This window comes from Aotus nancymaae, unplaced genomic scaffold (genome assembly GCF_030222135.1).
Source record: "Aotus nancymaae isolate 86718 unplaced genomic scaffold, 86718_ANA_hifiasm-v0.15.2.pri h1tg000021l, whole genome shotgun sequence".
Classification (NCBI taxonomy): Eukaryota; Metazoa; Chordata; class Mammalia; order Primates; family Aotidae; genus Aotus; species Aotus nancymaae.
The window spans coordinates 11216433-11242495 of record NW_026988433.1 but is presented as its reverse complement, the minus strand read 5'-3'; the positions used below and the strand labels follow the sequence as shown (position 1 = coordinate 11242495).

The window sequence follows — 26063 nt, the reverse complement described above, 5'->3', positions numbered from 1 at the left end:
GTCAGTCCACGGCAGGTGGGCACGGGAGCGTGGCCGAGAGAGTGGGATTCTACCAACTGGGGTAGGAAAAGCCCATTTCTAACAAAACCCCAACAGCAGCATGGTTGGGGGCAAGTGACCTTCGGTAGTTTCTTCAGATAGGGGCTGGCAGGACTCAGAATCTCACCCCAAAGACTCCGTTTTCAAGATCTCGGCAAAGGTCAGGTAAATCTCACTTCGTGGAGGAAAACCGCCAACCTGGCAGTTTCACGTGAGTCAAGGTTCTCAGCCGGTACAAGCAAGGCACGGCCTGACCGCCAGAGGGCACCAGCGACCGCCCATAGAATCCCAAGACCACGGCGGAGCTGGGAAGGGGAAGCCAGGACCCACCCCAGGTTCTGGGTGGACGCCCTCCTGTCACTGGACAAAGGGGCGTCTCCTGGGTCAAGCACCCACTAGACAAACGCACAGCAACTTGTTCCTTTTTTGCAACACATTTATTCAGAGGCAGTTGTGCCCCAGCCTTCCAGGAGGTCACAGTCTTGGGAGAAGATATGGAGGTTGGAAGAGGGGAACCGTTTAGGGAAGGCTGAGTGCTGGTTGGCACACGGCTTGGCAGCACTGGAGGGCAGGGAGAGGGAAACAGGGAGGGGACCCAGGGAGGGGACCCGGACTGACAAATGCACGACAGCTAGAAAACCTCTTCAGCTTCTTCACTGGCTGGGCCATGAGGGAGGCCAGGCAGCGTTGTCAAGGTAACCGGGGTCAAATCATGGAGGACTTCCCTGCCAGGCTCCACGGGAGTGGGGGACAGGAGGAGAGGAGCCCAACCACCAGCTGAACCCTGAGCTCCTTTGGGGTAACCAGAGGAGCTGTGATTGGCTGGGGAGGCACGGCTGGGGCCAAGGTTCCCCAGGACCACAGGAGGTAAATAAGGCACTCCTGGAGGTGGAGGAAGAGGACCCAGAAGCTGTTGAGTGTGTCACCCGAGCCCACAGGAGGGCTCCTGACTGTCCTCAAAAGCCTCAGACCTCAACATCCACTTTCTCCATCCAGGAAATGGGCTGTGATCTCTGCTTATGAGAGCACAAGCCTGCAGAGGAGTGGAGGCGGGAAGTGAGCACAAGCGCCCTTCCCAGCCCGGCCCGGCCCAGGCGGAACAGCTGACACCGGCCCCAGCCAGCCCACCCACCCCTGCCGGCCAGGAGGCAGGCAGAACCCCAGCCCCACCTGCCTGGAGTATGTTTGATTTGGACCCACCTGTCGTGGTGATGGAGCGGGGCTGATCTGTAGCCAAAAATACCTCGGAGCCAAGCCAGCTGCTCGCAGCTTCCTTGGAGGCTGGGCTGAGCTGGGCCGGCTGAAGAGCTGGGCACACCCACCAGAGAGGCAGCTAGCTCCCTTACCTCCAAGAGGTTGAGGACCCGAGTCACTCCCCTTCCAGTCACCAGGAATTCCTGGAGAGTTTGAGAAGGCAAAAAAAGATTCTTTAAGCTGGTACTTGACACAAGAGTTGTTGGGCCACTGATGCCTGGGGGAGTGGCCAGGTGGCATTTGTGGGGTCAACTCATCCGTGTCTGCAGGGAGGCCCACAGGGAAACTGAGCCCCAGAGAATAGCAGGGGCCCAGCCACTGCTGAGTTGTCAGAGCAAAGCCTGGCCAGCCCCAGTGAGGCAATGCTGTGGCACCCACTTCCCTGGGTGCCTGAGAACGCTGTAGAGAACACCCACATGAGGCAGAAGACACTGAGCCTTCAGGGATGAAGCTACTCCCTGAGGTCGCAGGGATAGGAGGTCGGCTGGCAAGTACATCGACCCTCCCTGAGCAGCCTCCAGGCCTCAGCTGCCCACCAGCACTCAGGGACCGACCGGGGATAGGGCCACTCCTGGAGTGCCAAAAAGCTCCCCTCACAAAAGCCAGACTCAGCAACAGCTCAAAACATTGTCCGACCTGCTCCTCCCAGCGCTGGGGGGTGAGGGGGGCAGGAGCTTGCTGGAGGTCACAGGCCAGCCAGAGACACACTGGGCCAGGCAACCTGAGATGGCTGGGCCGACTCATGGCACAGCCCGGGCAGAGGCTTCGGCGTCTCTCCACCCAGAGGGTCCGAAGGGTCATATTCCACACTAGGGCTCTGGGTGGAGGGGCCGGAAGAGGCGGGGACGCCGGCGTCTCAGTAGTAAGGCAAGTCCTGCCACCTCCCCGTCGGCCCTTCCGCTGGCGTGGCCCTCTCTCAGCAGGCCCCAGGGCCTGGCGCCAGCGGCGGCCCCGCCCCACGCTCGCTGGGTGACCGGTGGGCGGGGCGCCCTCGAGGGACCAGCAGGGATAGCAGCAGGACAAGCTGCCCCGCCCTCCAGGCCCCAGGTGGTGACGGTGGCAGGACAAAGAAGAGGGACAGAAGCAGAGGGAGAAGGGTACAGTCCAGCCAGGTGTGTCCCGACACCACGCCGAGAACCACACTCAGACCCCAGCTGAGCACCCACCGGCTCCCTGATTGGATCGAGGGCCGGAGGGGAGGAACTGGCTGGAGCCCTCCCAGGTGCAGCTGGAAGGGAGCCATATATCAACCATCCAATGCAGGTGGGGAGTAAAGACCCCACCCGGAGAGCACCTATCCAAAGGGAGGAGCCACACCCTCGGGCGGTAGAGGGTCACGGGAGATCAAGGGGGATTAATGACAATCAAATTTAAAACAGGTTTCAGGGAGTATGGAAGGGGAGAGAGAGACAAGAGGCTTCTGGGATCTTAACAATGTGAACCTCAATTTTTACCAGGTGCTTTCACCCTCTAGCTGTACTAGGGCAGCTAGGAGTCTGGGCAGGAATACCCTTCCCTCCCAGCAAAAGAGACGGACCCAGTACAGCTCATCTGGGATTGAAGACACAGCCCTGGCCCTCACAGGAGGAGCCAACAAGCACCACGCCGGTTACTTAAAACCAGACAGTCCTGGGCAGGGATGCCAGCAGACAGCTGGCACGGGACGAAGCCCAAAATAACCCAGACAGCTGGGGTGAGGGGTGCCATGGGCACAGGCGCTGGCTCCAAGTCAAGCCACCTGGAACCCCATCCTGGCTCTACTGGCGGTGGCCTTGTGACCTTGGGCAAGACACTTCTCCCCAGACCTCGGGTGGGTGACCCAAATCCTGAACCCATCATGGAACAACCCGAGCAGCCGGGGACAGGCCTCTACCTCCGGCTGGACTCAACCACTCTAGAGAACCGCGCTGGCCGCCTTCCCAAGCAGCACTAGATTCCCCTTTGCCCTGAGGCTGGGCCACGTGCTTCGGCAGGTGGGCTGGTGGGGGAGGAGCTCTGAGGCAGCCCAGCCCCCACACCCTGCAGCCACTCCTAGCAATAACCACAGATCACAATGGAGGCCAACTCCAGCGAAGCCTGCAGGGGGGGACGGCCCTCTTAACGCACTTAATCCTCTCACCACCCTTTCCAACAGGCATCCTGATCATTTTACAGGGAGACACTCGCCCAAGGTCACCAGCACTGTGGAGAGCCTAGCCCACGTCAAACTGACTGACAATCTCCCTTAACTTAGCGCCAGATACTTGTAGCAAGATCTCCCTGTTAAGCCCCACAGGCTCCCAAAGTTCAGTGGAGCCCTTACAGTGGGGGTGAGGCACAACTCCCAGATAGGGGAGATGGTGTGAGCAGGAGCACCTGGACCCAAATGGGTCATCAAAGCAATCACAAACCAGAGATCACATGGGGGTCCGAGACCAAGAGCTGCCACCTCCAGCTGTGGAGCTTCTCAGACACCAAGATGGGAAACTATTCAATACAGGAGGTCGGCTAGCGTCCGAATGAAACCAGTTACTATGTGCCAAGTTCCTGCTTCTGCCTCAAAACCCCAGGTGTTACCAAGCCCAGAGTTGGGTGTGGGGTCTCAAAACGTGTTCCCAGTCCACAGCAGCAGCATCACCCAGGAACTTGTTAGAAATAAGTCCTCAGGCTCCACCCACTGAATCAGACACTCGGGGACCAGGCTCCAGTCCGTTTTAAAGAGCCCCCTTCGGGAGTGATTCCGATGCCAGCTCCAGACTGAGGATCACTGATCTAGCCCTGTTTTCCTAGATGGAGAAACTGGGGCTCGGAGGCTATGCCGCTTCTGCAAGGTCATAGCTGTTCAATGGCTCGCCCGGTTTCAAATCCAGCTTTGTCTGGTTCTGGAAACAAGGCTTACATACAGGCCTGCCCATTTGGAGACTGGAGAAGGAATCGTAAGAATTCCAGGAAGGTGGAGAAGCGTCAAGGAAGGCCCTTTCACAGAGAAAGTTGGCCAGGACCTCGGATGGCTGTTCTTTGCCTCCCTGGCAGTCAGACATCAGAGGACGACTCACACTGTCACCCTACATCCCCCAAGGGGAGCTGGAGGGGAGGCCACGGCACTGTTGGGCTATCTGGGAGCGACCTGGGTCTTTCAGAAGTAGGAGGCGCCCAGGGCTCTACCCCCTCCCCCCGAAAAACACACAACTGGGAAATACTTGCAAGTGGAGCCTCTTGTATGTTGCTAAATTCGGCAGAGAATTGCACGCCCCAAATGCCTGACAACAGAGGCTGACAGGCGGGGATGGATGGCCCGGGCGGCCCAGCAGGCGGCCCTACGCGCTCGCAGCTGGAGGGGGGTGGGAGGGTGGCGCCGCAGAACCAGCCCGGCGGGTTTGGGGTTCCGCCCTCCCTGGGCTGCAGGCCAGAGCCCCCCAAGTCTCCCTCACGGCCTGGGCAAGGACTCACACCTACCTTAGTGGGAGGGTTGTCAAACTAGGCCTGCCCCTGCCGTCGACAGAAGGAAAGATTGTCCACGCGGGGGGTGCCCAACCGTTGCCCCTTCTCCATCCCAGAACCTGGAGGGGAGGAAGGCGGATCAGGGCGGCCCCCGGCTGGCAGAGCGCGTGGGGCGGAGATGTGACCGGCCGAAGGCACAGCGGACAGGGACTCCAGGGCTGAAGGGGAGCCCCCAAACGCCGCCCCTCCCCCAGCGGCCCCCACAGGAGCCGCGGGAGGGGGCGGCTGAGTCAGAAGGTTGAGCCCGGGCCGGGCGGCGGCTCATCTGCATCTCCAAAGGCCCGCCCCGCCCGCACCCTCCCGGGAAGGGCCGGAGATCTGAGGCTTCGCCCGGAGCCCCGCGCCTCGGGGGATTCTGGGGGCCCCTCCGCTTTCCCAGGCTTCCCCCACATCCCGCCTGGAGAACCGGGCTGGAGGGCTGCGCCCTGGGCGGCCCAACGGGGCGTCTGCGGCCACCCCTAAGGCCTCACGCTCTAAGGGGGGGACAAAGGGGGCGACCCCCGCCCCCCGCCGGCTCGGCTCTCAAAGGGCGACTGGGAGGCCGGGCTCAGGCTGCCAGAGCAGGGTGGGCAGCGGGGAGCGGCTCGGGGTCAGAGCCAGGCCGGGCAGCGGGGAGGCGGCCGCAGCTTCCGGGGGAGCCAGTGGGACTCGGGGCGGCCTTGAAGCCCCGCCAACCCCGTGGCCCTGGGCTGCGGGCGCCCGCGCGGGACAAAGAAAGGGGGAAGCGGCCGGGGCGAGGCCTCCTGGTGCCCCCGTGGGCCTCCGGGTCGGGTCGGCCTGGAACTCGGGCGACGGCGGCTCGCCCAGCCCCCTCCCCGGCCGCTCCTCCCGCTTGGCGCGCGGCGGCCGCCACCGCCCCAGCCACGGGCAGCACGCGAAATGGCGCCCATCAGGCCGCCGCGCCTGGCTGAGGCGAGCGCGGGAGGCGCCGCGCGCGACGCCCCGGACGCCCGCGGTCCCCGAAACGGCCCCCGAGACCCGATCCCCGGCGCTGCCCCCGCGGGCTCTCGGGGCCCGACCAGGCCGTGGGCCCGCCTCCTGCTCCGGGCTCCCCACGACCGAGGGGAAGGAGGAAGGAAGGAGAGCCGCCGCCATTAGCACCGCAGCCCTGCCCAGCCGGGCCCGCCCGCCCGACCAGCACAGTCCAGCCCAGCCCGGCCCAGCCCAGGCGCGAAGGGCTCGAAGCCTGGAAATAAAAGTGGTGTTTGGGAGGAGGAGCGAGCGCGGCCGGGAGGACTGGAGCGCGGGGCTGCGGGCGGAGATGCTGCGTCATGGTGCCAACATGGACGCCGGCCTTTTGTCCTCCTTCGCGTTGCCAGCGCAGGCGCGCCCCGGAGCCCCAACAAGCCGGCTTCGGGGTGCGGAACCCTCACGATCGAAAGGGAAAGAGGGTCCAAGGCTGGGCGAGGAGGCTCCCTCGTCTTTTGAGCCCTGTCTCCAAAGCACTTCAGTTTCTTCTCATCCAGGCTCAGACCTGGGACGAGCGAGGGGGGCGAAGGCAGGCGGCTGGCTCCATGGACCCCCGAGGGTCGCTGCGGAGCCCCTCTTCTCGCCCTTGGGGCAGAAGAGGCACAGGGGTCCGAGGAGCCCTCCTCGTCCCATCCCCCCACCCCCCCACTGCCCGCTCCGGCTGCCAAACACAAAGCTCCAGAATCCTCCTTCTCCCCTCAGCTCCCAAATACAGCCCTTGCTTGGCCTGCAAAAGGGTTTCCTCGAAGGGGCAAAAGGCACTTTTTTTTTTCTTACTTACCCGCTCAACCCGGTGCCATGGAGTCTAGAAGATCAAGCTGGGCGGTGGTTTTGGAGACGTTATTGTAAAAACATATATATTTTTTGATTTAGTTGGGAAAATTGGGGGGTTATGGTGGTGCCTTTGTTCTTGTTACCTTTTTGTAAGTTACACTCATGGCAAGTTCTGCTCCTTCCACTTCTGCAAACTTTCCAGGGTTGGGTAGGCAAAAAGGCGGCTTCGCAGAGGACTGTTTACTGCTCTGGATATAGCAATGGTGTGATCGTCATTAAGAGACAAAAGGCGAAAATACACAGTCAAACAAAAGGCAAAAGACGCACCAGCCGCCCAACCACCATAGAAAATACCCCCCACTTAACGTTGGTGTTTGCTGGAACCAGCTAGGACTTGTTTTCCAGTTTTAATCTAGTTTCCTGTGACGGCTTTAGTCTCAACACAAAGAGGTCTTCCTTTCCCTCACCCACCAGCTCCCCCCACCCCAACACCAAAGACGAGAAAAACAGGGCTGTTTTTCTTCAAATAGATCGATTTTCAAAGAAAGTGTACAAGCTAAGGGGAAGAAAGCTGACTACCATTTAGTGCTGTAAACATTTTCAAAAGCATAAAGCTAGATCCTTAGCTTTATAAAAGCAAAATCGTCTCAAAGCATCTTAACTGGCTATTAGACAAGAGAGACAAAGACATACATGCAGATGAAGGTTCGGAAAATTAAGGACATCTCAGCAACATTAACATAAAAACTGCACTGCGTCAGGACAGAATGGATTGGGTACTTACAATGTAAAAGGTTTTTAAAAAACTTAAAAAGAGTAACAACTGCTCACAATTTTTTTGTTGCTGCCATTTCGCTAGTCCTAAAGCTATATACATTTAAAACATTACCTTGTTAAAAAGAGAGAAGGAGTTAATAAGATGGCCAGGTTTAAGTGTTTAATAGAGGAAACTAGATATATTTAAAAATTTATTGTTCAGTCAAGAGAATACAGATTAAGACAGCTCCAAGCTCCCCCCACCCACCCAAAGAACAAAAAGAGGAAAAAAAAATATGTCATTTACTTAGGTTTTTTTGGAATTCAAAACTGTTAACTGCTGACATGAATGGTGTGCTATGACCTAGTTATACAAGACAAAGATGGATTCCAAGTCATAAGGAAAAATCCAGATCTTTTTAAAAAGTCTTCTCCAGTCTTCCAACTGTGAGTCCTTGGGCCTGTTGACAAATGTTAAACACACTGAGACGTCCTGAACTGGATGGTGGAGTCAAAGGAAAAACATTCCCCATTTGCAACAAAGGAAAAACCCACTTGGCCATTTAATTCCATTGCAGAAAAATGGCTTCCCTCATCTGTTGGCCTCTCCTTCGTGTCTGATGAAGGATGTTTTGAGATCAGCGTCTAATAACTCAAGCTCTATAGAAGCCGCACGCTGATTGGCTGCCGCGCCCTGCCGCCCTGCTCCAGCCAATTACCTACCCACGGCCAAATTACAAACCCCGAAAAGAGCCCCAATATGAGCTACACCAGCTCCGAGCCCCGGCGAGGCGGCTCCTGCGCTTCGGCTGCCCTAGAGGAAAGGCAGAGGGGGCTGCAAACGCGTCCTCGCGAAGCCCGGGAGCCTCGGAGTTGAACTCACAAAATGGAAGCTGCGCGCTGATTGGCCGCCGCCACTCCCGGACCTTTAATAAAGAAAGGGGAAGGAAAAGATAAATGCAAAAAAGGGGGACTCTCTCCTCCGCGGGTGGCTGGAGGAGGAGGGTGAAGCATGTGTTCAGGACAATTACAGGGCGCTCCCCTCCAAAAATAAAAACAGAAGAAAGCTTCTATCGCCCAGGTCCAGGCGAGGGCTGCATCCTCCCAGTAATGCGAATGCTAACGTGGTGAACCCTGGTCTCCCCTCCCTAGCTTAGCTCCGGGGAGGGGGTCGCGGCCGGAGGAGGAAGCCGAAGCGCAGATACCTCGATTGCAACTCCTCCGAGTCGACGCCGGCCTCCCCGCGCGGCTCCCCGCGTCCACACACACCCTCGGCCCCCCAGACCCCAGCCCTCTCCCCGGGTCCCCGCGCGCCTGCCTCCAGCCCGGGCAGTTTGGAAACAGTTTTGCAGGCCCGGGACGCACGCCGCGGCGGCCGCGGCTCGGAGGGTAGCCCCGGCCGCGGGAGGTAGAGCCCGGGGAGACCCCCTCCCCCGCCAGCCAAGACCCCCACCCCAGTCCCAGAAGAATAAATAAATTAAAAGGCCTTCCCCCGGGGAGGGGGAGGCAGTGTGGGAGCGTGCGAGTGAGGGGTGGGGGGCCGCTGGGGCCCGGGGCTTTGGCGGCGCAGCTGCCGCCGCCGGGAGAGTGCCTGGGGAAGCGGCGAGGAAGGAGAGGGGAGGAGGAAGAGGAGGAGGAGGAGGAAGAGGAGGAGGGTGAGCGCTCGGGTCGGGCTCCTTAGCGGTGTATTGTGGGATGTGCGGCTACTGGGAGCCGAGCCTCCGCCGCCAGCCGCCTCCCGGGCAGCAGCAGCAGCAGCAGCAGCGGCGGCGGCAGCGGCAGCAGCTCCGGGCCCGGCAGCCGCGGCGGCGGCGGCGGCACCCCCCCTCCCCGGCCCCCGGTCCGGCCGCCCCGGCCTCGGCTCCCGCGGGGGACACCATGTACTGGCTGGCGGCGCAGGGAGGCCGGCGCCCGGCGGGGATGTAAGCGCGGCTTGGGGAGGGAGAGGCCGCGGCCGGCAGCCAGGCGGTCCGAGCCCCCGGCCCCGGCTCTGGCCCGAGCGGGCGAGCGGGCGGGCGGCGGCGGCGGCGGCGGCGCCAGGCCCTGCCGCGAGCCCCGCGCCCGAGCCAGGCCGAGCGAGCGGGCGAGCGCCACGCCGGGTGGCCGAACGGGCACCATGGGCCGGAGCCCGCGTCCTCCGGGCGCCCGGGGCCCCGCCAGCCCGCCCCGGGGACCCTCGGGAGCCCCTTGCTGCCGCCCCGAGACGGTGGCCGAGCGGGCGGGCGCGTAATTCTCCCGGAAGGGTTATTCTCTCTCTCTATTCTTGTTTCGGGGGGAGCCAGCGAGACAGCTCCTTTCGGGGCGCGCTGGTAAGGTGGGAGGGGGGTGGGGGCCGGCCGACTGGATTGTTTCGCGTGTGTGTAGAAGCGGCCGCCGCTGCCGCGGGGGAGACGACAACAACTTGCTGGTTTTCAGGTTGGGTTAACGGCATGGAGAACAGTCACCCCCCCCACCACCACCACCAACAGCCCCCGCCGCAGCCCGGCCCTTCGGGCGAGAGGAGGAACCACCATTGGAGAAGTTACAAGTTGATGATTGACCCGGCTCTGAAAAAGGGGCATCATAAACTGTACCGCTACGATGGGCAGCATTTCAGCCTGGCGGTGAGTAGCCGGCGCGCCCCCCGTCCCCCTCCGCCGCGTCCGGGGAGACGCGCGGAGCGGCCAGGGACCCCCGCCCGACCACCCGGCCAACTGTCAGACAGGGCCCCATCCCTGGAGTTTGACAAGTGCCTGGAGAAGGGGGTCTGCCCCTGGGGAGGGGGACAGCCCTCCCATCCCGCCCCCACCCCGACAATTTCTCCCCGCAGATGTCCAGCAACCGCCCGGTGGAAATTGTCGAAGATCCCCGGGTCGTCGGGATCTGGACCAAAAACAAGGAGCTGGAGCTGTCGGTGCCCAAATTCAAAGTAGGACCCCTCCCCACTGCCCCGCCGTCCCTCCTCCCCTCCCGGAGTTCGAAAATAACGCCAGTCCAGACCGAGCCCAGCCGGATTCCCAGTTCCCGCCGTCCGGGGCCGGGGAAGTTTTGGCGGGGAGGGGGAGAGCGCTGGCGAGAGGGTGTCCCCTCGCAGCTACTGTAAACAAAATAACACTGGGTGAAACTGTAATCACGGCGCGGTTACAGTGTCCCGCACGCCCCGCGGGGGGCTCCAGCCCTCTCAGGAGCTTGGCCCCGAGACCCTCCCCTCTCGCCAGCCCCCCCCCCCGGCTTTAAGGGGACAACTTCCTAAGCCCAAAGGGTCGCCCCTGACCCGGCAGCAGGAAGAGGAGGCCAGAATGGGGGGTGGGGAAAGAGAAACTGTTTCTTTTTCCCCTTTCCTTCCGAACCCAGAGGACTTCCACGTTCCAAACGATTTAATCCTCCGCTTCCCGGGCCCGCCCGCGTGCATTTTTTTTTTTCCAAAAAAAAATTTTTTTTTTTTTTTTTCCAGTTTTTTACCCTTCATTGTTTTCAACGGGCGGGCGAGGTGTTGGAGGAATGTTGGGTTTTCTCTTCCGTTTAAACGTTCTCCAAACTCCCTTCCCCCTCGGCCCCTGCCAGATCGATGAGTTCTACGTGGGCCCGGTGCCTCCGAAGCAGGTGACATTTGCCAAGCTGAATGATAACATCCGAGAAAACTTCCTAAGGGATATGTGCAAGAAGTATGGGGAGGTGGAGGAGGTGGAGATTTTATACAACCCCAAGACCAAGAAGCACCTCGGCATTGCCAAGGTGGTCTTTGCCACCGTCCGGGGTGCCAAGGAGGCTGTTCAGCACTTGCACAGCACTTCCGTCATGGGCAACATTATCCACGTGGAGCTGGACACCAAAGGTGAGCCCGGCAGGGGAGGAGTGAGGGGATACCTGTCAGCTGGACCCTTTCCCTCCCCGCCCCCTTCTGCAGTGTGGGGAGGACCCCCCAACTCTTCCTTGGGACCCCCCGAAAACCTTATTTATTTTCTTGCCCCCGCTCCTGAGGGTAGAGTAGTGGAGCTAAATGTGTTGTCTGTTGCTAGGAGACGGTCTGTACTTTACCAAATGTGCCGGTCCTTGGCCACCGCACCCCTAGGGACCACCCGGAGGTTTCCCCACTGCTGACACCCCCGCGGGCCCCCTCTCTGAGCCCTGGTGGCCTGGGTTTAGACAGTCCCCAGTGTTGCCTGTGTTAGGGGAGGAGGCAGAGTTTGTTTACTTGTGGGGGACTGAGGGAGTCCCACTAGAATGCCTTTAAATACCTCAAGAGAAGGTCTGGAAACTAAAAAAGAGTCCTATAAGGATTTAGGGTGCCCCCGCTTCTCTTGCTGCCCCTTCCCCCTGGAAGTGAGAGCCAATCTGGGGCCGGGAGTGTTGTTTCATTGATAAGGTTCCTGATTGAGCTGGGAAGAGAGGGGCGGGAGGCTCAGGGTGCTCCAGGGTTGACACTGTGTCTTCCCTCCTCTCTCTTAAAGAGACCGCAGCACCTCCCCTGCACTGGAATCAGCTGGGTGCTCTGTGGTGCTGGCTGGGGAGGCCACACCTCCCACCCTACGGGTCTGCAGAGGCCCCTGCAGGACCGATGGGTCTGCAGAGGCCCCTGCAGGACCGATAGGCTTGCAGGACTCCAGGGCATTCCCCAAACTGTGCCTGACGCCTCTCTAGGGAAGCTCCCACCAATAAAAGAAGGTGCCGAGTGCTCTGAGGATCCACCAGCCCTGTGGGGAGACACTGGGTCCCTAGCCCACCAGGGTCCCTTGGGAAGCCATGCTGGGAGGGGGAAAGTGCAGCTTCCAGGAATTTTGTGAGTGTGGGGTTTAGGGACAACTGGGACACACCAAACCCAAGGCAGGAAAGTCAGAACTTTTCTTTTTTTTTGCGTTTAATGATTAAAATGTATTGACCAAGCTCTAAGCTGGTGCCGGGGGTGGTGGTGATTATTCCATGCACACTTGCCGAGCCTGTGCCTGGTCCTGTGTCTCCTCTCAGGGCACAGCCCTCCCACCCCTTTCCCTAGCCTCTCAGTCTCTGGGGGTTGAGGGGCAGTGAGGACCTTGCGCGGCTGCAGTCTGATTTCTCCCTGATAACTGAATTGAATGTGGCACCCCCTCCCCCATCACAGGCCCACATTTTAAGCAGCAGCCAGGTCTCAACAAAATTTCATTTCTGGGGGAAAAAAGAAAAGAAAACACAAAAGCCCTCAGAGACTGCTAACTAAGTTTGTATTTCAAGAAAGAGACCAGTAAAGTGTAGCTCCAGGAAAGTGTCTTTTTTGCATATGTAAGCAGCTGCCTCTGAGGCTCTATAAATATCGATAACCCCCGGGCCCTGGTCTAGAAAAGCCTCGGTCTGCTGAGGGGTAGAGGGTTGGAGCTCAAGGTAGTCCCCCGGCTGCCTTGAGGCCCTCAGCCTGGTCAGGGGCTGTGGTGTTCACGGTAATGTGCTCCTAGAGTGTGTTGCAAAGTCCACTGCTCACCTGGCCCCAGATATTTACAAACTCTGGCTTCTGTGCCACGGACTTCCCCTCCTCTTGCTGCAAGCCCCTGGCTGTTGAGCAGAAAGGGGATAGGCCTGGCTCTTTCTTTGGGCATCATGGCCCAGGTAGTGGAGTGGGGGTTGGTGTCACAGGTAGCGATTTTGGGTTTGGGTTGGGAGGAGTCTCAGCCCCAGGAGGCATTAGCTTCTGGATCTCAGGATCAGAAAAATGGTATCGCTCAGCAGCTTTGTTGAACAGGTGGGGACCCTGAGTGAGGTCCAGAGGGGTCGGGAACTCGGTTGGGGTCACACAGCCTCTCCAGGCCTGGGGTCTCAGGCCCAAGGGACCCACCAGGGTGCCATGCAGGTTGGAATCCCTGTGGGGGCTGCCCCGTCCTGGAACCTCACTGAGTCACTCCTTTCCTGCCCATCCACAGGGGAAACCCGAATGCGGTTCTATGAACTGTTGGTCACTGGCCGTTACACCCCGCAGACCCTCCCAGTGGGTGAGCTGGATGCTGTCTCTCCAATCGTGAATGAGACCCTGCAGGTGGGTTTATGGCCGTCAGTCTGCCCCATCGCCAGTGCTCTGATGTGCCCCCCACCTCTGGAAAGCCTCACCAACTCTGATGGGACCCCCAGCCCACCCCACCTCTCTCTCTCCAGCTTTGGAGACCAAGGCCTAGGAGGTTGTGAAGCCTGGCCACGCCCCCCAAGCCCTTCTGCAGTGGGGCTCCCTGGAATTGATGCTGTTTCCTGTGACATCCCCCCTCCCCAGCACAGGCTTCAACTCCCACAGATCCAGAGCCTGCCCGGGCTCGCTTTTCCATGTTGATGCCAAAATATTGCTGTTTCCAGGGTCCTTAGTGTCTGGTGTCCTGGGTATGCCACTACCCCGAACCCAGAAACTGGAGTTCATGCCCCTCCTTCCAGAGAAAGACTGCCTCCTTCCAAACCACTGCCTCCCAGGACTTGGGACAACTCTTGTGTGGGGCAAGTCTCATGCCAGCTCCTCCCTGGCATTGGGCATCAATCCAGTCACCTCAGGACTGAAGAGCCTTTGCTGACTAGCTGCCGCTGGCCTGTTCATCACTTTATTTTTATTTTTTTATTTTGAGAGAGTCTCACTCTGTCCCCCAGGCTAGAGTGCAGTGGCGTGATCTCGGCTCACTACAACCTCTGCCTCCTGGGCTCAAGTGATTCTCATGCCTCAGCCTCCTGAGTAGCTGGGATTACAGGCACACGCCACCACACCTGGCTGATTTTTGTATTTCTAGTAGAGATGGGGTTTCACCATGTTGGCCAGACTGGTCTTGAACTCCTGACCTCAAGTGATCCACCCACCTTGGACTCCCAAAGTGCTGGGATTACTAGCATGAGCCACCACACCTGGCCCTGGCCCCTGTTTGTCACTTTAAATCCTAAAACGTTGGGCTGCTGGGAGGACAAAGCCCTTGGCCATCCTCTCAGGCACAAGATAGTTCTTGGTCATAATCCTGCCTGGAAGGTCTGATTTCTGACAGCCAGAGGCAAAGAAAATCCCAGCCTAAACCAAGGTGTCATAGTCTTCTCTCTTCTCTAGCTTCTCTGGGATTTGGAAAAACCTTCAAGATTCCCTGAATTTAACTGGTTACCCCTAAGATTAGATAAAAAGTACCATCCTGACACTTCTCCTCAGTCCCCCCACTCCCATTCCTTATGCTGCAGTTGTAGAGCAGTTTGGCTCTCAGCGCCCCAGCAGCCAGAGTGAGAAGGGAAATCACACCGCCCTACCCTCCTCCCCACCGCCCCACCCCCCAAGAGAAAGGGATCTCACCTCTCTTTCTCTCCTTAGCTGTCAGATGCCCTGAAGCGCCTCAAGGATGGAGGCCTGTCTGCAGGCTGTGGCTCCGGCTCCTCCTCTGTCACCCCCAATAGCGGTGGGACACCCTTTTCCCAGGACACGGCTTACTCCAGCTGCCGCCTGGACACACCCAACTCCTACGGACAGGGCACCCCGCTCACGCCGCGCCTGGGCACCCCCTTCTCACAGGACTCCAGCTACTCCAGCCGCCAGCCCACACCCTCATACCTCTTCAGCCAGGACCCTACAGTGACCTTCAAGGCCCGGCGCCACGAGAGCAAGTTCACGGATGCCTACAACCGCCGCCACGAACATCATTATGTCCACACCTCTCCCGCAGTCACTGCAGTGGCCGGGGCCACAGCGGCCTTCCGGGCTTCCTCAGACCTCCCATTTGGAGCAGTCAGCGGCACTGGAGGCAGCAGCGGCCCCCCCTTCAAGGCCCAACCACAGGATTCGGCCACATTTGCCCACACTCCACCGCCCGCCCAAGCAACCCCAGCTCCTGGATTCAAGTCTGCTTTCTCTCCGTATCAGACCCCAGTGGCCCACTTCCCTCCACCCCCAGAAGAGCCTACGACCACCACCACCGCCTTCGGGGCCCGTGATGGTGGGGAGTTCCGGAGGGCACCGGCACCCCCACCCCTGCCACCTGCTGAGCCTCTGGCCAAGGAAAAGCCAGGCACGCCCCCCGGCCCACCGCCTCCCGACACCAACAGCATGGAGCTAGGCGGCCGGCCCACCTTCGGCTGGAGTCCCGAACCCTGCGACAGCCCCGGCACGCCCACGCTGGAGTCGTCCCCTGCGGGGCCTGAGAAGCCCCATGACAGCCTGGACTCGCGCATCGAGATGCTGCTGAAGGAGCAGCGCACCAAGCTGCTCTTCCTGCCAGTGCCCGACTCGGACACTGAGCTGCAGATGGAGGGCAGCCCCATCTCCTCCTCCTCCTCCCAGCTCTCCCCGCTGGCCCCCTTCGGCACCAACTCCCAGCCCGGTTTCCGCGGCCCCACGCCCCCCTCCTCGCGCCCCTCCAGCACCGGCCTGGAGGACATCAGCCCAACGCCTCTGCCAGACTCTGACGAGGACGAGGAGCTCAACCTGAGCCTTGGGCCTCGGCCTCCACCCGAGCCCGGCCCCCCGGACCCTGCTGGGCTTCTGGGCCAGACAGCTGAGGTGGCCTTGGACCTGGTTGAAGACAGAACCCCGACCTCAGAGAAGATGGATGAGGTACCACCCTGTCTGTCCATCTGTCTGGGACTGGTTTTGTCCATCTTGTATCTCCCTTTCCCCCTTGAAGCATTTAGCATGACTAGCTAAGATGCAGAAGCAATGGGGCTAGGAAAGCCAATATAACAGGTAGAACTTAGAGAATAAAAAGGTGATGCAAAAAACCCCAGGGGCTGTGATTGAGCAGCTGGTTTGGCAATGAGCTCCCTAGCAGCCACGGAGAGAAGGAAAACATGGCCTAGTTCTGACGCTCTCCTTGTTAGGCAAGAAGTCAACTTTGGCCGGGCGTGGTGGCTCACGCCTGTAATCCCAGCACTTTGGGAGGCTGAGGCAGGCATATCACGAGGTTAGGAGTTTGAGACCAGCCTGACCAACATGATGAGACCCCGTCACTACTAAAAATACAAAAATTACGTGGGCATGGTGATGTGCGCCTGTAATCCCAGCTACTCAGGAGGCTGAGGCAGGAGAATCGCTTGAACCCTGGAGGTTGTGGTGAGCCAAGATCGCGCCACTGCACTCCAGCCTGGGTGACAGAGACTCCATCTCCAAAAAAAAAAAAAGTCTACTTATCCTAGGGATAAATTCTGACCTGAGCCTCTTGGGTAGGAGTTTGCTGAGACTTCAGAGGGTATGAGCTGTGGGGATGGCTCCTGGTCCCTTGTCTGTTGCATGGCTTGGGAATGATCAGTGAGGGTCCTGGTGCTCAGGCAGAGGGGAGGACAGCTGTGCTGGGCTAGGTGGGGTGGAGCCCTGGCGCACTGTGTCCTAGAGCCTGGTGCCCTCTGAAGAGGCGGAAACCAAGGCAGGCAGGAAAGGTGCTGAAGTTTCCCTTCTCCCACTGGCTCCAGGGATGAAGGAGTTAAGAGCTAACTTGGGGTGGGTGGGGGGTGCCATGTAGCCAGAAACAGGCAAAGTTGACCATCCTCCACCCTGTCCTCACCTCTTGGGGTCTCATTGCCTAAACCTCCAGCCTCAGGAAGTCCCGCCCAGGGGTTAGGATGAGGGTTGCCACGTGCCAGGTTCCCTTGGGAGGGGGTTGGGTCATCTTCCTTGGCTCCACTCCTCTATCCTGGTCCAGGCACCTACCTGCCTTGGAGCCATATCCCCTGTGGGCAAGGGCAGCCAGGGGCTTAGAGCTCTGCGTCCCTGTGGGCGGAGGGGGAGGACTCCCCCTTCCTGGGCCCTTTGATTAGGCGCGTCTGGCTGCCTCAGGGAGGAACGAGAGGAACCTGGCTTGCCTGGGAGGGTGCTGCAGGTGGCTGGGGCTCCAGGGGGCCTCCAGGCAGTTCTGGGGAAGTGGTTTCTAGTATCATGGGGTCCAGGCAGGGGGCGTTGACAGGTGTGCAGCCTTAGGGGGGCCACCGGCCCTGGCACCCTCCTCCTCCACTCCCTCCAGGCTGCCGGGGGTGGGGAGTGTTTACTATGCTGACCACGGTCCACGGCTGAGAGGCCCGGAGTGGCTGGAGCGAAAGGCAGGCTGAGGCTGAGGTCCTGGGAGCTGGGGTCTGGGACCGGCCTCCAGCGCAGGGAGCCGCCGAGTGCTGGGAAGTTCCAGGCTGGCCCGCGGGTGCCCCCTGCCGGCGCCGGGGAGCAACGCCTGGGCTTCCTGCAGGCGAACTCAGTGCGGGGAGTTGGACCCTGTCCCAGCCTAGGCTGAGGTTGAGGTAGGGGAGCGGCGCAGGCGGAGCCCGCCGGAGGCGCAGGGGGAGCTTTTCTTCTAAACAGTGGCTGGTAGTTAAAAGTTCAGGCTCAAGTCCTTGAGCCGTGAGGCCCTGCTCAGTCACTTACTGCTTATGTGACCCTGGGGAAGGCACTTTCCCTCTCTGAGTCTCAGTTTCGTCATCTGCCAAATGGACCCGTGAGGGTCCCTGCAGCACAGGGCCTCGGCTTAAGTGAGGTCCTGCACGGGATGCTCCGGGCACCGCCAGGCCTACTGGGTGTCCAGTGCTCAGCAAATTCCTGCCTCTGCTCACCCAGGGGCCGCGGGGGCGGAGGGAGGGGCAGGGCCAGCGGGGCTGGAGCACAGGATCCGCCTCCTGTGATTGGCTGGCGATGGCGGCCCGGGTTAACCCTCTGCGTGCCGCGGCGCGCTGTGCTCGGCGCTGTCCAGGACTGATCTGGGGACTGCTTGCTGTTTGAGGATCCAGCCTAGCCCACCTGTCTCTTCTCTTCTTCATGTGCATGGGGACCCTGAGAAGGAGAGTGTGTGCGTGTGTGTGTGCGCGCGTGTGTGTTCACAGAGGGGACATGGTAAAGTCCAGAGCCTCCTGCCGCTGCCTGAGTTTTGGTATTCCTCCTCCCCTCCCCAACCTCCAGTTTGCCTCTGAGGCTTCCTCTCCTCTAGTCAGACCTGCTCTTGCAACTTACACAGACCCCACTTCCACCCCCACTCCGCCTCAGCCTTCAAAGGTCCCCCAACCCTAGTTCCAGGCCTTTCTACTCAGCTCCCTAAAGCCCCACGCCCATCCTTGACACCTCCCACATTTGCCCCTCACCACCTCCCTAGGTCCCAGCTGCAGCCCCGCACTGGGCATGCCGGTCCTGGGCCCAGCGCTGCTACTGACTGGCTGTGTCGCGGGGCCACGGCTGAGGCTCTGAGTGTGTTTCCTCACTGTCGGGCGGAGGGGGAGGGGGTTCGGACAGAGCCCCCCGCCCTGTGAGATTATCTTTTGGATAAGAAATGAGACGGCCCTCTGCAGCGCTTAGTCCCACGTGGGCCCATACTGAGCTTGCAGTCATGAGACTAGGTGAAAAGAGTAATCAAGGAAAAATAAATAACAGCACGCTTCCTGTTTATGGCCTTAGCCCTGCTTAAACCACCCCCCCCAATCCAATGTCACCTTCCCTGCCTGGCCATCTGCCGCAGAGTGAGGACGGCAGGCTGACAGAGCATAGGCTGAGGAACCGCTTCCTGGTTCAAATCCCGTCTCCGTCTATTGTGGGCTGTGTGGCCTTGGGCAGGTTACTTAAATTCTCTGTGTCCCAAAATTTCCTTGTGGGGCAAAATGGAGTTAAATATAGGGACTGTTCTGAGGATTAGCTGAGTTAATAAATGTGAAGTGTTTAGAAGGGCCCTGGCGGCTGGGCACGGTGGCTCACGCCTGTGATCCCAGCACTTTGGGAGGCTGAGGTGGGCGGATCACAAGGTCAGGAGTTCAAGACCATCCTGGCAAACACAGTGAAACCCTGTGTCCCTAAAAATATAAAAATTAACTGGGCATGGTGGCACATGCCTGTAGTCCCAGCTACTTGGGAGGCTGAGGCAGGAGAATCACTTGAACCCAAGACGCGGAGGCTGCAGTGAGCCAAGATCGTGCCATTGCACTCCAGCCTGGGCAACAAAGCAAGACTCCAAAGGCCCTGGCACCTAAGAGACACTCTGGAAATGGTAACTATTCGTATTATCTTCTCTGCATACAAATTGCAACAGAATCTCTTGAACCGCAACAGTCTCATGCTCTGTGCCCCACCCCTCTCCCTGCCTGCTTTCTCTCCCTCACCTTTCCCATCTTCATCCACATCTTCCTTTGCCTCTTCCTGCTGGTCCAGCTCCATGAGAGTGAGATTGTTGTCTGCCTGGTCACCTCTGTCTCCCCAGCACCCAGTCCAGTGCCTGGCATACAGGTACTGGGCAAATGTTTTTTGAATTGGAATGAATGAATCCTAGTGGTAACTCCACAAGGCAGGGACTGTGATGCCCATTTTGCAAATGGAGATGCTGAGGCTTGGAGAGGCTGAATGACTCGCATGGGGTCATGAAGCTGGGAGTGCCGCTAATCGCTAGTCTTACAGGAGGGGCTCTAGGAGCTCTTGGCCCCAAAGACTCACCTCACTGTCTCTCCCTGCTCTCTCTGCAGGGCCAGCAGTCCTCAGGCGAGGACATGGAGATCTCGGATGACGAGATGCCCTCGGCCCCCATCACCAGTGCCGACTGCCCCAAGCCTATGGTGGTGACCCCAGGAGGGGGGGCCGTGGCAGCCCCTTCCGTGCTGGCCCCAACCCTGCCGCTGCCTCCACCACCCGGCTTCCCCCCGCTGCCCCCACCCCCACCACCGCCCCCACCACAGCCTGGCTTCCCCATGCCCCCACCTCTGCCCCCACCCCCACCCCCACCACCTCCAGCCCACCCTGCTGTGACAGTGCCACCACCACCCCTGCCAGCACCACCTGGAGTCCCGCCCCCACCCATCCTGCCGCCACTGCCCCCCTTTCCGCCGGGCCTGTTCCCCGTGATGCAGGTGGACATGAGCCACGTGCTGGGTGGCCAGTGGGGCGGCATGCCCATGTCCTTCCAGATGCAAACACAGGTGCTCAGCCGGCTGATGACAGGCCAGGGCGCCTGCCCCTACCCGCCCTTCATGGCCGCTGCGGCTGCCGCTGCCTCAGCCGGGCTCCAGTTTGTCAACCTGCCGCCCTACCGGGGCCCCTTCTCCCTGAGCAACTCCGGCCCGGGCCGCGGGCAGCACTGGCCACCACTGCCCAAGTTTGACCCATCAGTGCCTCCGCCAGGCTATGTGCCCCGCCAGGAGGACCCGCACAAGGCCACGGTGGATGGTGTCCTGCTGGTGGTCCTAAAGGAGCTCAAGGCCATCATGAAGCGGGACCTGAACCGCAAGATGGTGGAAGTGGTGGCTTTCCGGGCCTTCGACGAGTGGTGGGACAAGAAGGAGCGGATGGCCAAGGTGGGTGGGTGCAGGGCCCCCCGGGAGGCTGTGGAGGGGGGCAGGACCCCAGCCAGGCACCTGCTCTTCCCCTGAGACTGTTAACTGGAAACACTGCTGCAAACCCCCAGTGTAGGAGCTGGATTCATGTGGCCACTTTCAAAGTTCTGCAAACTGCTCCCATTCAGCAGCCACTAGCTGCACGAGGCTTTTTCAGTTTAAATTAACAGCCAGGCATGGTGGCTCACACCTATAATCCCAGCACTTTGGGAGGCTGAGATGGGAGGATTGCTTGAGCCTAGGAGTTCAACATAGTAAAAGCCCATCTCTAAAAAAAAATGTAAATTAATTTAAGTTAATTTAAATTTTACTCTGTTAATTCAAACAGTAAAATTTAAAACTCCTTTTTGGCACATGACGCACTTCAAGTGCCCAGCAGCCACGGGTGTCTAGTGGCCGCATTCGGGACAGCTGGTGCAGACCGTTCCCACTATTGCAGATGGCTGACAGCTGTGACGCCCTTTGAACTTGGCTTCTCTCACCTCCCCTCATGCTACCTTTTACAGGTAGCCCTGTCTTAGCTTGGACCACTTCCCCCACCCTTTTTTTTTTTAAGCAGGGTCTCACTGTATCACCCAGGCTGGAGTGTAGTGGTGCAATCATAGCTCACTACACCTCAACCTCCCTGTGCTCAAGGGATCCTCCCACCTCAGTCTCCCAAGTAGCTGGGACTACAGTCATGCACCACCACACTCAACTAATTTTTGTGTTTTTCTGTAGAGATAGAGTTTCGCCATGTTGTCCAGGCTAGTCTTGAACTCCTGAGCTCAAGTGATCCTCTGCCTTTTGGGCTGGGATTATATGCATGAGCCACTGCTCCTGGCCTACTTACTTTTTTCTTTTTTTTGGAGTGCGATGGCTTGATCTCAACCCACTGCAGCCTCCACCTCCTGGGTTCAAACGATTCTCCTGCCTTGGTGTCTTGAGTAGCTGGGACTATATGCACCCACAACCATGCCTGGCTAATTTTTATATTTTTAGTAAAGACAGGGTTTCACTGTGTTGGCCAGGCTGGTCTTGTACTCCTGACCTTAAGTGATCTACCTGCTTCAGCCTCCCAAAGTGCTGGGATTACAGGTGTGAGCCATGATGTCTGGCCTTTTTTTTCCTTTTTAACATATATTTGCCTGTTGCTAATCTTACAAATAAACTAAAATCACTTCTTTTCTCTATAAGAGAGAACTTTCTTCAATACTAAACTCCCCTCAATCACTCCCCTCCACCTATTCACCCCTGCCCCCTCCCCCACCCCCCCCCCCCACCTTGGTTATGAGTTTTAGTGTCCCCTGGAGCATGCTTTGGGAATTGTTTGCTCTCTGCAGCTGCAGGTAAGTGGCACCTGTCAGAGCCTGTTTGTTATCCGCATAACTGGGCAGTAAAATTAGAATGAACCCTCTGAAAGCACTGAAACACAGCTCTTTATGGTATGGCCAAATTACACTGACCCTACAGTACCAGCTAATAGCGATGCCATTCGCAATTTGAATAAAAAGAGCCACTGGCCTCAGGTGCCCTGCAGCTTGCAAAGCTCTTACTGTGGCTCATTTTGTTAATTCTCACAGCATCCCTTTGAGGGCAGAGCATTTCAGAACTACAGGGGCAACCCTTAGCGGGCAGTGAAATCAAGCCAGTAGGTTTGTAATGCCTGGGAACGGAAGAGAAGAGGAGGTGGGATGGTGTCATTCTTACCTTGTGAGGGTAGCGTTGCCGCTGTGGCACAGATGTGTCCCTGTGGTGTAGTGTTTGGAACTCAGTCTGCAAAGTGCAAAGGCCACTATTGTGAGGAAGGCAGTGGCAGTAGTCCCATTTTCCAGGGGAGGATGTTGAGGATCTGTGCAGCCAAGCGGTGCTCTGGAGCCTCCTGGGTAACTTACGGCAGAGTGTGGCTGGGTGTGTCAGGAGTGAGGACGCAGTTACCTGCGGTGGCTGTTACTGCCGAGTGGAAGGCAGCTGGCCTGGGGAGGGCTCCCTGCAAAGGTTGGTGGTGCCAGAACCGGTGACGGTGCCCTCCTGTCTCCATCCCAGGCCTCGCTGACCCCCGTGAAGTCGGGCGAGCACAAGGACGAGGATAGGCCGAAGCCCAAGGACCGCATCGCCTCGTGCCTGCTGGAGTCATGGGGCAAGGGTGAGGGCCTGGGCTATGAGGGCCTGGGCCTGGGCATCGGGCTGCGCGGGGCCATTCGCCTGCCCTCCTTCAAAGTCAAGAGGAAGGAGCCACCAGACACCACCTCGTCTGGCGACCAGAAGCGGCTGCGGCCCTCGACCTCTGTGGATGAAGAAGATGAAGGTTGATGCTCTGGGTGCTGGGGTCCCTTTCTTCCTTATCCTCCACAGCCCAGCTCTGACTCCCTCCCTTTCCGCAGAGTCCGAGCGGGAGCGGGACAGGGACATGGCGGACACCTCCTGTGAGCTTGCCAAGCGGGACCCCAAGAGTGTGGGTGTGCGGCGGCGGCCAGCACGGCCTCTGGAGCTGGACAGCGGTGGGGAGGAGGATGAGAAGGAATCCTTGTCGGTGTCCTCATCCTCATCGGCATCCTCATCCTCGGGTTCCTCAACCACCTCACCCTCGTCCTCGGCCTCTGACAAGGAGGAGGAACAGGAAAGCACCGAGGAGGAAGAGGAGGCGGAAGAGGAAGAGGAGGAGGAAGAGGAAGGCCCCAGGAGCCAGCTGTCCTCCTCGACCTCATCCACATCAGATAAGGTACCTAGCAGGCCAGGAGGCCTCAGGGGGCTAGGCTAGGCGACGAGGGCCAGGCCCATCAGCTCACCTGTCCCCACCTGTCCGTCTCCCCCAGGATGATGATGATGACAGTGATGACCAGGATGAGTCTGAGAACGATGACGAAGACACAGCCCTGTCAGAGGCGAGTGAGAAGGACGAAGGGGACTCGGATGGAGGTGAGCAGGGAGGCCGTGGCTGCCTGGCCCTCCCAGGGTCCCTCTGTCCCTGGGGCAGAGCCTCAGCAATTGTCAGAAATACTTTTGAGGCAAAATGTTGTGCTTTTGAGACCTTACCTTGTTAAAACACACACACAGGGTGGCGTACGATTCCATCCTCAGGAAGTGTCCTGAACAGAATAGCACGTCCATAGAGACGGAAAACAGGTCCGTGGTACTCAGGGCTGGGAGTCCGCTGTGGGGGTGCCTGCTCAGCCTACGTGGCTTCCTTTTGGGACCAGATAGAGATGGTGGTTGTACATTACAAATGTATGAAATGATGCTGGAATAGTCACTGTAAAACGAGCAGCTGGCCAGGCACGGTGGCTCACACCTGTAATCCCAGCACTTTGGGAGGCCAAGGCGGGAGGATTACCTGAGGTCAGGAGTTCAAGACTAGCCTGGCCAACATAGTGAAACTCCGTTTCTACTAAAAATACAAAAATTAGCCGAGTGTGGTGGCAGGTGCCTGTAATCCTAGCTACTTGGGAGGCTGAGGCAGGAGAATCACTTGAACCTGGGAGGCAGAGGTTGCAGTGAGTCGAGATTGGACCATTGCACTCCAGGCTGGGTGACAGAGTGACACTTCACCTCAAAAAAAATAGTAATTTTTTTAAAAAAAGTGAGGAGTTTTCTGTTAAGTCAATTTTACCTCAATTTTTAAAAATTACTACTAGCAGCTGAGTACAATGCTCTCACGCCTGTAATCCCAGCACTTTGGGAGGCTGAGGCAAGTGGATCACCGGTGGTCAGGAGTTTGAAACCAGCCTGGCCAACATGGCAAAACCCTGTCCCTACTACAAATACAAAAATTAGGCAGGTGTGGTGGCGCATGCTGTTAACCAGCTACTTGGGAGGCTGAGGTGGGGAGAATTGCTTGAACCTGGGAAGTGGAGGTTACGGTGAGCCAAGATTGCGCCACTGCACTCCAGCCTGGGCAACAAGAGCGAAACTCCACCTTAAAAAAAAAATGCCTGCTAGCGAACACACGCCACACACACATATCTGAGGGCCATGTTCAGCCTGAGGCCATTGGTGAGGGGTCTGGGTGGGGCTGGGGCACAGCAGTCCTCAGGCAGCCCCTCCTCTGTGTCCCCCATCCAGAGGAGACGGTGAGCATCACAACCTCCAAGGCTGAAGCCACATCGTCCAGTGAGAGTTCTGAGTCTTCCGAGTTTGAGTCAAGCTCTGAGTCCTCGCCCTCATCCTCGGAGGATGAAGAGGAGGTAGTGGCCAGGGAAGAGGAAGAAGAGGAAGAGGAGGAGGAGGCGATGGTGGCAGATGAGAGCATGGCTTCTGCAGGCCCCGAGGACTTTGAGCAGGATGGGGAGGAAGTGACTGTGGCCCCGAGGGCACCAGCGATGGACTCGTTGGGCATGGAAGAGGAGGTGAACATCGAGACTGAGGCTGTGGCCCCTGAGGAGCGGCCCCCCATGCTGGATGAGCCCCCCTTGCCTGTGGGTGTTGAAGAGCCAGTGAACTCCAGGGAGCCCCCTGAGGAGCCAGGTGTGAGCCAGGAAGGGGCCATGTTGCTGTCTCCAGAGCCCCCTGCCACAGAGGTGGAGACCCAATCCCCATCGTCCCCTGAGCGAGCTCCAGGTAACACCTGCATCCCCCTGGGTGGGAAGGCCTCGCCATCAGAATCAGCCTGGGCTTCCTTGAGTAGATCGCTGACTGTCCCCAGCCTCGGTTTCCCCTGTTAAACAGGATCAGTCAGTCACGCCTCCCTCAAGTGAGATGAGGTGTTGGGTGCCAGCACTGAGCCTGGCACTGCGTGGATTCCCAAAGGGGAACCACTGCTGCTGTCAGTCCTCACCGCCAGTGTTTCCCTGCTGGCTTGGTCCTTGCACCATCAGTCCCATGAGGTGCTCCCCAAGAGAAGGATGGGCATCCATGGTTACTTTAGTGACAGGTGGGTGGGGGAGGCCCTGGCGTGCTGGGCTAGGTGAGGGCTGTGGGCAGTGCCCTGCCAGCATTGTGATGAAGCTGCGCAGAGCATGTGAGAGGCTCTAAGTGCATGGCCAGGAGAACTTTGCACAGTGATGGCAGCGTTCTCGGGCTGTGCTGCCAGCTCTGTGGCCTTCAGACACAGTGTTGCTACCGAGCTCTCGAAACGGCCAGTGCCGCACTGGAACTGAATTTGTAATATCGTTCGATTCATTGTGGCTTACATAGCTGCATGTGGTTGGTACATACCTTTAATTAAAGTCCCTTAGGAAAAAAAAGAGATTACAGCTGCCCCTGTACACTGAACACACGGCTAGGGCCCACTGACATGCAGATTGTTTTCAACCAAACGTGGACAGAAAATACCGGTGGGATGTGAAACCTACGTGTATGGAGGGCGACTTGCTGTATATGGCCCTGCAAGGCGGACTGCAGGCTTGGAGTATGTGCAGATTTTCATATTCCAGGGAGTCCTGGAACCAATGCCCTGTGTGTATTGAGGGACGACTGTGCTTTGTTTATTCCACCACTAACCACGTCTTTGAATATTGACTCAATATTAAGCGTCTGTTGTGTCCCTGCTATTATTTTAGGCAGTAACAATACAACAGTAGACCAAACAGACAAAAATATCTGTTCCCCCGGAGCAGGGGAAGAGATGACAGCAGATCAATTAGAAAATG

The 26063-nt window shown here is 58.7% G+C and overlaps 1 protein-coding gene and 1 long non-coding RNA gene across 12 annotated transcripts in view; one reads left to right on the top strand and one right to left on the bottom strand.

Annotated features, from left to right (window-relative positions):
- Positions 1-454: 454 nt before the first annotated feature.
- Positions 455-8542, bottom strand: LOC105734183 (uncharacterized). 10 transcript variants are annotated; one of them, XR_001111437.2, is made up of 5 exons: positions 7828-8542; positions 7580-7733; positions 6660-6764; positions 4729-4832; positions 455-1436 (listed from the first exon to the last, which is right to left on the bottom strand). It is a non-coding gene; the product is annotated as an uncharacterized LOC105734183 (long non-coding RNA). The 10 variants fall into 10 exon arrangements; XR_010343805.1 differs by lacking the exon at positions 7580-7733 and having other exon boundaries at positions 7828-8198; positions 8478-8523; XR_010343810.1 differs by adding an exon at positions 6524-6560 and having other exon boundaries at positions 6660-8542.
- A 356-nt stretch (positions 8543-8898) lies between these two features.
- The window catches only part of SETD1B (SET domain containing 1B, histone lysine methyltransferase), a 28858-nt gene continuing 11693 nt past the window's right edge, over positions 8899-26063 (top strand). The window contains exons 1-11 of one of the 2 annotated variants that reach the window (XM_021673391.2): positions 8899-8927; positions 9688-9875; positions 10082-10180; positions 10816-11086; positions 13140-13252; positions 14537-15772; positions 19633-20457; positions 22522-22783; positions 22860-23197; positions 23292-23394; positions 24538-25032. In XM_021673391.2, the coding sequence (XP_021529066.2) occupies positions 9702-9875; positions 10082-10180; positions 10816-11086; positions 13140-13252; positions 14537-15772; positions 19633-20457; positions 22522-22783; positions 22860-23197; positions 23292-23394; positions 24538-25032 (3916 nt within the window). In that variant the 5' untranslated portion in view covers positions 8899-8927; positions 9688-9701. Of the gene's footprint in view, positions 8928-8957; positions 9195-9687; positions 9876-10081; positions 10181-10815; positions 11087-13139; positions 13253-14536; positions 15773-19632; positions 20458-22521; positions 22784-22859; positions 23198-23291; positions 23395-24537; positions 25033-26063 lie in introns of those variants that run through there. The other variant, XM_064379678.1, reaches the window with a different exon arrangement.